Source organism: Tachypleus tridentatus, chromosome 6, assembly GCF_004210375.1.
Source record: "Tachypleus tridentatus isolate NWPU-2018 chromosome 6, ASM421037v1, whole genome shotgun sequence".
Classification (NCBI taxonomy): Eukaryota; Metazoa; Arthropoda; class Merostomata; order Xiphosura; family Limulidae; genus Tachypleus; species Tachypleus tridentatus.
Window position 1 is genome coordinate 136,369,457 of NC_134830.1, and position 9,544 is coordinate 136,379,000.

The 9,544-nt window shown below is 33.4% G+C and overlaps 1 protein-coding gene and 1 pseudogene across 1 annotated transcript; both read right to left on the reverse strand.

The window, feature by feature from the left end:
- Nucleotides 1-2,542: 2,542 nt before the first annotated feature.
- On the reverse strand, nucleotides 2,543-5,537 carry LOC143251740 (rifampicin phosphotransferase-like; annotated as a pseudogene).
- A 333-nt stretch (nucleotides 5,538-5,870) lies between these two features.
- On the reverse strand, nucleotides 5,871-6,338 carry LOC143251741 (uncharacterized). The gene has a single exon (XM_076502984.1). It carries the CDS (start codon nucleotides 6,336-6,338, stop codon nucleotides 5,877-5,879), a length of 462 nt encoding a protein of 153 aa, XP_076359099.1. The 3' UTR covers nucleotides 5,871-5,876.
- Nucleotides 6,339-9,544: the final 3,206 nt, after the last annotated feature.

Here is a 9,544-nt window from a genome sequence, read left to right on the forward strand (position 1 = left end):
GTTATAATATGACGATCAATCCCACTATTCGTTGTAAAAGAGTAGCCCAATAATTGGCGGTAAGTGGTGATGACTAGCTGCCTTTCCTCTAGACTTACACTGCTAAATTAGGGACGACTAGCACAGATAGCCCTCGTGAAGCTTTGTGTGTAATTCAAACCAAAACAAACCAAACCCTGTTGGATGGTGTAGCTACAGTCAGCTCCTTAGGTAGAAACCCTGTTTATACTATTTTGTTTTTATCAAAAATCTCTCCAGTTCAAAGCTCACTACGAATTCAAGATGACTGGTAGCTCCTGGAATGATTTCATCATAATCATTTTGTATATGAAAACTCTTTAACTGCTGACATTTGATTTGAATCTTCTGTTGAATCAACAGCAAAACTGAAAGTATCCACATTTCCCAAAGCTGAACAACATTCGTAGATATTTCTTCAAGAATCTGGTATTACTTACATCCTTCAGTATTTTGGTCTAACAAAGTCGAATGCGGAGACTGTACTTGGGGGCTGATATGTGAAAGTGATTTCATTACGGTTGCAAATCTCGAAAAACTACTCACTTCTAAACATTTGTGTTCATTTTTGTATAACTTTAGTATAAATACATATAAATCTTGATTCATATGTTGTTTTATTTAGACTTTATGTAAATGAAAATGTACAAACTTGCTCGTTTTTACATATAAAATAGGTTAATTTCTGAATTTCATTATCCAGGTCACAAAAGCAAAGTTTGAAGGCAATAATGGCAAATTTCTATATTTTTACAACATAAGCAATAAAGAAATAATATATACTATTGAGGAACAAAATCTGTCTTATATGTCGTAATATATATATAAATGGTGTCATTTAGATATAACCTTACACTAATTTATATTTCTAGAAGTATTTGTATCACCATATATCAAAACATCTGCAGTTCCACGTTGTCACGTGACTAATGATTACTTATGTCCAATAAGGACAATAATAATACCAATATGTTGATGCAGTATTTGTTACTTTGTTTTTACACACAAATGATGAGATATTTTATCTTTCAATAGAAGGTTATTTATCACTACATCAATGTTAAGATCGTGGAAGACAAGTTTCCGCTAAAAGAGAAATATTTACTTTTCAGTTTGATAACATTTTTGCTCAGGATTAGCCCATTGATTATCATGCTCGGACTTCAAGTCCAATGGTTCTAGATTCGAAGCCGTTGCAGCAAAATTGTATTCCGTAGTTTAAGAATGTTCAACGAATGCTGTTGACCAACTGCCTTCACTTAATGTCTGTCAGTTCATAGTCGCGAATATCTATGCCCCGATAGTTAGGCTTGAGCAAAATGCTGACACAAATAAATAATAATTAATTTATTAAATTAAGTAAATTCGTTCTAATGCTATAATTATTTGAAGTCTATGGCTCATTAGTATCGTTTGCTAGTGTAAGTTCGTACAAAGCCTTAAGAAACTTCATGTAGACTTGGATAGGCCAGTGATTTTCACGCTGAACTAAACCTTTTTTAATTTTACTTTGTAGAGGTTGTTATTATGACATAAGGCAACGATATCTAAAAGTTACCAAAACTTAAAACATGAATGTTTCTTTTGTTGATATCCGCTCGTTATGTAATCGTTGTGATATAATCTTATTTAGATATCAATCCAACGTAGTACTATGACGTACTAGCAATACAAATTTCTTTATCTGTGAATCACTTTTACTATAATTTCATAACTTATGTTAATTATCATCCGTTTCCGTAAAATCACAATACATCATGTGTAAGGAAAATTCTAACTCATAGAAGATCCTCTAAAATGTTAAGTGTGCTCAAATTACACATCTTACTTAAGTTTTTGCTTTTCATTTCATTTAGTTGTGGTTTCCGCTCGGACAGCTGTAGGTCTGTGAATTTACTGTCCTAAAATCAGAGATTTGATTCTCTTCGCTGGAAACAGCATATATCTCGATGTGGCTTTGCTATAAGAAAACACACCCACACAGATTTAGCTATGACTTACATATTTTATTTTTCATTTAATGCCATTATTCACATTAAAAATGATGAAATTGAAGTTCCAGATAAAGTATTTCCATTTGAAAAAAGTTCTTTTTGAATGCATAGAAACTGCTCTGCAATATTCAAAACAGTGCAAGAGAAAGCACTGTAAATATTTAGATTTACTCTTGTAAATCATGAATTAATACTCCAGTAAGATCTGTAAAAGTCAGTTACCTAAGTCAGACTCAGTTTTTTACTCGAAGAACGTAATTCATTAACGGCTATGTTACGAATTCTAAAAGAAGTTTGAACTGTGGTTGACTTTTTATATCAAAAACAGTTAGACCGTTACATAAGACCAGGTATATCATACTAAGTAAAGACATTTGTTAAACTTATAAGTCAATAAAAAAACTTTCAAACTGTTAAAAGTCCTCACCAGTAAAATTAAATTTTAACTTTGAAAAGTTTCATCTTTATGTGAGAGTCAAAATTAAGACGTTTATCGTTCGTGAATTAAACAACTGTAAACATACACACATATAGAATAAAATTAACAAAGAAATCTCCATTTTTGTCTTTTATTGATCATTATCGTAACTGATATATTTTATCTCACTACATTTTCTAATATTCTTTGACCTCCATCTAGTAGGACTATTTCTCCATATTTGAAGAAACTTGTAGTTCCATGAAGTCCAACTACACAGGGAAGTCCATACTCTCGAACAACAACAGCACCATGAGAAATCAAGCCATTTAATTCAGTTGCGATTCCAGAAAGAAGTGGAAAATGTGGACTTCATCCAATATCTGTACTATAGGTGACCAGTATATCTCCTTGTTATATTTCGTCTGCTTTATCTATGGAGGCCACCACTCTCACTTCACTTAGTACAATGCCTTTGTTTACACGTGTACCATTCATACGATTGGGAGAATAGTTGTGGTCACTTCTAACTGTTTGTTCTACAGGTTTAGGTATACCTCGGGTTATCTCAGAGGATCAGAGAAAATCTAACTTAGGGAAAATCCTCCGCCGACGAACAGTCTCAGCAACGAGTTTTGCTGATCGGGTTCGAAGTAGTTGTCTAATTTCTTCATAAGTCAAGAAAAACAGGAGGCAAGGATTAGGTAAACGTCCTTCGTTTACCATTAGTGTTGCCAGATGGTTGTAAGCTTGACGGAAGACATTAATTATTTTAATATCAAGATACTTTGAAGATTCTCTGAGACAAACGCCATTTTTACCCGAGGTAACCAAAACATCAAATGGTACTTCTCCCACAAAGACAAGGACGCGTGTAGATAAGATATTGTTTCTTCCAAACCAACTTCTTCCTTTATATTTTTTCACAACTAACTGTTCTGATTAGATATGGAAGAGTTTCAACAAAAGGTTTTGGGTCAATTCCTCAAGGAATGGAGTTGATGTCAAACTCCTTTGCACAGCAATGCCCATGTTTGTGGAGAAAGTTTCGAAAAGATTGACCAGACATTGACTGGTTAATATTCAGTCACCGTATAGCAACGTCTGTTGTCATCTTCATAAATTCATCTCGACTAATACCTTTACTAACGTCTGATGCCAATGTTTCTAACGCATATGGTATATCAGCCACGTTCAACATTAGTACAAGTAGATAAAAGGTACCTAAAATCTGGAACACTTTAAAATTCCCCTGTTGTTTTTCCGATTCTAGCAACCACAGCAACATTGAGTTCCATAATAAAGATCTCATGCTACAATTAAGATGGCAAATAATTATGTCATTTGTATATTTTTTGAAGATGTCGACTAATAAAATTGTACATTATTTCAGACTCTTTATATGTCTTTATTGTTATCCGTATATCTTTTTTGCAAGTTTTTCAGCATATAATCAGCTAGATGTAAATTTTTCACCACCACAAGTGCTTGCTTTAGCTTTATTAATAATGACATATCCATCATACTATGCCTATCATTAACGCGATCTATTATCTCCTAGACCGTTAATGGTCGTCCTGGAAACGATACCTCATAATCAGCAGCTTGGTTACCTTCACCACCAATAAACGCGTCTTCAATCATATCAAAAAACACATGATTAAATTTTAAAGTTAAACTTTTATTAAAATAAGGGGAGAAATCTTCACGTGGAAACCCAAGATTAAAAAGGATTTTACTTGCAGCTGACTCAAAAGTAAGTACATTCAATGAGATACCCAAAGCGCTTAGTGCTCCTGGCATAACCTTACCAACCTTAACTTTAAATAGAAATTCATATTCGCTTTTCAAAGATGTATCCAGTTCATGAATTATTTCAAATTCTGTCTCTATATTCAGCTGTTGTCATAGGTCGAGCTTGAAGTAGAGAGATGTGTTTTTTTTACTACAGCCCATTCAATATCTCTCAGACGAGCAAAATCTTCTTCAGTCAAGACGCCAATGTGCCCTAGAATCAAAGCAGTACGTTCTGAAAGACAGGGCTGTAAGGTGTCTTTGGTTGGTACAGATTCACTTTTCTCACCATCAGCTTCTACTAACTCACAGATATTTTTCTTTCCAATCTCAACAGATCGGGAAGTTACCTTGTTGGTGTAGTGTAGTCCCGATCTAAAAAGATAGTGTCAGGTTCAGCAAAACCAGAAACGACAGTCTCTCCAAGTCCGTAATTAGCTGTAATGGTAATGACTGATGGGTCATTGATCACTGGGTCACACATAAACATAGCTCCAGCAACATCAGCTGGAATCATCTCCTGGATGATCACAGCCATGGGAGAATTTAACAATTGACCATTTTGCCTCTTATACTCAACAGCAGTTTAAGAAAACTGAGAAGTCCAACATTTTGATACAACTTCTAAGATTTGGTCAATTCCCTTAACTCCCAAGAAGGTTTCATTCCGACCAACTGCTGACAGCTCATCTGAATCTTCTCCAGATGCCAAAGACCTAACAGCAAACCTAAGTTTATCTAGATTTCTTCCAAAAATTAAATGCAATTTCACCTTTATCATTTCGAACACGTCTATGAGAATCTTCGACATCTCTTGATCACAGATTTTCTTTAAGTTTCTTGTAACATGACACTATACCACCTCCTCCAAGTTCGTTATTGCTTCATATAGCTTTGCTTTCTTGATAAATTCTTTATAAGTTGAAGCGGTAACAACCAGACTTTGGGACAATGAAAAAATTAATTTGACGTGATATTGCAGTTAATTTCACTAAAGAATAACCTTTTCCTCCCGTGAGTCATGTTTCTTGACAGTCAGGACAGTCAAAGTCTGCAACTAGTGCTTCTAACTTAGGCAGTTCTCGAAAAATATTTGTTAAAGTAAATACAGGTGGAATAATTGCTTGTTTGGTTTCATATTTGAACACGGTGATACCAGCACCATAATTTCCATTCATTGTAATAGTACATTGTCCGAAGTATTGTTCTGTATTTTACATTACAAAGTCACACAAGTGGTCCTGTATATTTGCTGTGCATTAAAAAATCTTATCGCCTGCTCGAAAAGTAAATCTCCCAAAACTAGGTACTTGTTTGTCTTCTGCCACTAGTGGAAGTTTAATGTTACAGCTTGTAATTGGGAAAAGCATGGAATTAGAATGAATATAGTGACCATATATTAAGTTAGATACAATACCTGGTAATGACGCAACACCAACGTGGAATGATTCACCATTTTTGGTGAAACCTAAAAAGTCAACACCACGACGTAGTTGAACCAAAGTTCCTAGACATCATGTTCGTGTTCCCATAAGGTAAACTCTTCTTCTTGTCCTTCAATAGTAGCTGTCCTTGAAAGTTGTCCACCTTGTTCATATATATATTCAAAGCTTCTTCTAAGCTGCTAACCTATGGTAAATAGCCAGACCAAATTATTTTGCCTCTGTTAGATCTATATCAGTAGATAAATCTTGGACATTAGACATAGCCAACCATATGAAACTGAATTTTACATGAATCACTCTGATTTTTTCTGCATATTTGCAGAATACTTTAAGCAAGCCATTGAATGAAATCCTCCACTTTCTCATAGTACTGATACACTTTAACTTTCCACCTTCAAAACTTTCACCACGGAAGACTGTTTTTGTGGGTGTGTCAGCATAACTGTAGCTTCTATCGTCAGCTGTTTTTACTACTGCCATGACTCCCATCATCTTATTTTGTAGCCGACAGATTTTAACCAGAAGACAATATCCCCTGGAATTCACTCCGTAGAAAAAATTTTCATCATTATTTTTTGAAAGATGTTCATCTGTTTGAGGTTTTTCTAAAACTTTATTTCCTCTTTGTGGTAAGGATCCAGTTTTCGTTAAGTCTGTCAGTTCACTCATACCATACAAGTCAAATCTTTTCTACATATCCACCTTTTTATTTTTAAATAAAAACAACTGGTTACTTTTTTAAACCAGAAGAATCGGTTTGATAAATTGTACAAACCGTGAATACGCTGTAAATCTTCTGTCGTCAGAAGATTATAGACGAAAAATCCAAGAGGAATTGCTATAACTACTCCTATTTTAATGTATTTTCAGCTTCACAACATAACAGGGAGATTATGGATTTATTCTTGTAGAAATCAAAGTGCTAGCTGATAAAATATAAAAGTTTTTTTACTACCCTGGAAGTCATGTGATGGCGTTGAAAGTGAAATGTTTATCTTTGGTCATGTGCTGTGATAACAGCATCTTTTTCTTTGACTTTGCAAGTTAAACAAGAAAATAGATTAGTGCTGATATTTCTACATTCAACAAGTCCAAATCTCATAGATTTCGTCATTGAAACAGCAATATTTTAAAGTAATTGTTCAAGAAATTATATTTTTATCGAGAACTTGATAACTTACTGGAGGTCAGGTTAAGATTGCATAAGTTTCTGAAGTAGCTTCACTGATTTGTTCTATATTAACCTATTGTATACTAACTATTTGGACTGGTATCCACAATAAACACTTACTTAAACTTCTCGGTTTCTTCATTCATAAAAATTAGTTACAAAAACAGCGTTAATCTTATACAGATTTTATATTATTGCTACCAAAGTCGAGACTCATGTAAAACAATACATACCTATATTGTTATCGACGGAGACAGTTGAGTATGATCTGTACCCATTTACGAGATCCTTTCAAAATAAAATTAAAAGGTCATATTTACAGAACACTAACAGAAATATAAAATAAAAGCAAAAATAGGTTATTTCTAGAATGGATTGATATTCGACGTTCAAGATCTTACGCAAAGATGGCGAGGACGCAATGTTATTAAACATAAATCTTACTTTATACCCTTAGTTATATTTTAAATTTGTTCATGAGAGCTGTTAACGTGTAATTAGTGTGTGTTTTTTTCAGCGTATGATTGAGATTATACGGATAGAAACTGTACAAAACTCTTGTCTAACATCTGTACCATCACATTATGAACAAGAAGTAATGAATTATAGACTGAGTGCTACGTTATGATCCGTTTCTACTTTTTTCATGAATTAATAAGGTTATTTTTTACCCTTACTCTTTACACAAAGTCAACAAACTTATCAGCACATGTCGCTCCATTTTATTACTTGAACGTCTTTCACAGTGAGCAACAAATTATACTTTAGACCTGTAAAACATAAATAACATAAGAGGTTCGCCAGTAGTCAATTTTATCCTTATATTTATATGGGCACCCATTCTTATTTATAACCTAATGTGTTAAGCCTTTTTCACATTAAAATAAAAATTAATTTGTTTTTCTTGAGATAATTTGAAGATATTACGTGAATTATTTTTGTTATCAAGACACCATTCACTCATTAAAATATAAAAACAAGAACCGTCGTCTTCCACACAACATTAACAGCTTTGTGATGTTATATAATTATCACAGCTAGTGTTAAAAACTTCCAAGTCTTATGTCAGTAAAGCAGGAAGTTTTCCAAACATGGTGTTAACCGCATTCAACTGTTATCTCATTAGAAGGTCTTGGAACCAAACATATGCTACTATTTCTGGAAATGTTTATTATGTCAAATACACTAGCACTGGATAGTACATTTTACTCGGCGAGCATGTTGTAAATAATTCACAGTAATAGAAATGCAACGCGTTATATATACCAGCACTGAATAATATATCCCACTTCTCATGAGCCAAAGCAGTAAACTCTGAAAAACACAGTTGTAAGGTACCTCACCATCAGCTTCTACTAAATAAAAGATGCTTTTCTTTCAGATATTAACAGATCGGTTTTTTCCTTGTTGGTATATTCTTGATCTTAGAAAACAGTGTCAGGTTCAGCAGCAGATTAGAAGTAATTATGATCACTAATGGATTATTAGTTACTGAATCAAACATAAACATAACTCTGGCAATATCAGCTGTAACCACATCCTAAATACATCAAATACATGTAATGATAAACATAAGAGAAATTTAACAGTTGACCATTCTGCTTTTTTTTTTTTTTTACTCAAAAGCAGTATAAAAAAACTGAGAATTTTAACAGTTTGATACAGTCTCTAAGGTTTGGTTAATTTCTTTAGTAGAGTTTAAAAAAATTGAGCACAGTTTATCCTTAATCATTTCGGACACGTGTTCGTGAATCTTGGTTTTACTAGCATTCCTGTTGCTTGATATAGTAATACGTAACGTACATAACATAATAAATCAGAAATTCGTCCGAAATAAATTATAGTACGTAAAAATAGATAGTTGAGCTCCTTCATGACCTTTCAGAGTAGTGTTGTAATGTTAGAATATTTGATGTATTGGTCGGTTGGTTAATTTTCATAATCATTCGAATTAGTTTTCATTTCCACATGATTATGATAGTTCTTTTGACCTGCCTTGAAGGTAAATCTTACAAAATGTGATATTTGCTTGGTTTCTCCTGTTAAAAGAAGCTTAAAGTAACAGGATCTGATGGGGAAAAGTATGCAATTAGAATGGAGGTAGTAACCAGAAACAAGATTAGCTACAATTGCTGGTGTATATAAGGCACTGATGTGGAACATATTACCATTATTGGTGAGGCCAAAGAAGTCAACACTACGATAAAATTCAACTGAGGATCCTAAATATCTTCTTCTTGTTCTCCATAATATAATCTTTTCTTCTAGTCCTTTCAGAGGTTTTGTGGCTAATGCCTCGTCTCTCTCATCTAAGCTTCCATCATCGGTTAAGTCATGAATATTAGTTATAGCTAACCAAATAAAACTAATTTTGACATGTACCACTTTTGATTCTTCTGTGATCTGACATGTTTCTTTTGAAAGAAATCTTCCATTTTATCATGGCATTCAAACATCTTAGCTTTAATTCTCTTTCAATGAAATCATTATTATCTCCAATGAATACTATTTGTTTTGGTTTATCAAGATAAGAGTAATTATTGCAATCAACTGCCTTTAATAATATTATTACTTCTGCTATCTTGTTCTGTAGTCTGGAGATCTTCACAACGAGACATTCTTTAGTCGTCTTCATTCCGTAGAAAAATATCTCATCTGGATAACCAGCTATATGATTCAGTGGTTGAAGTGTTTTTAGAGCTAT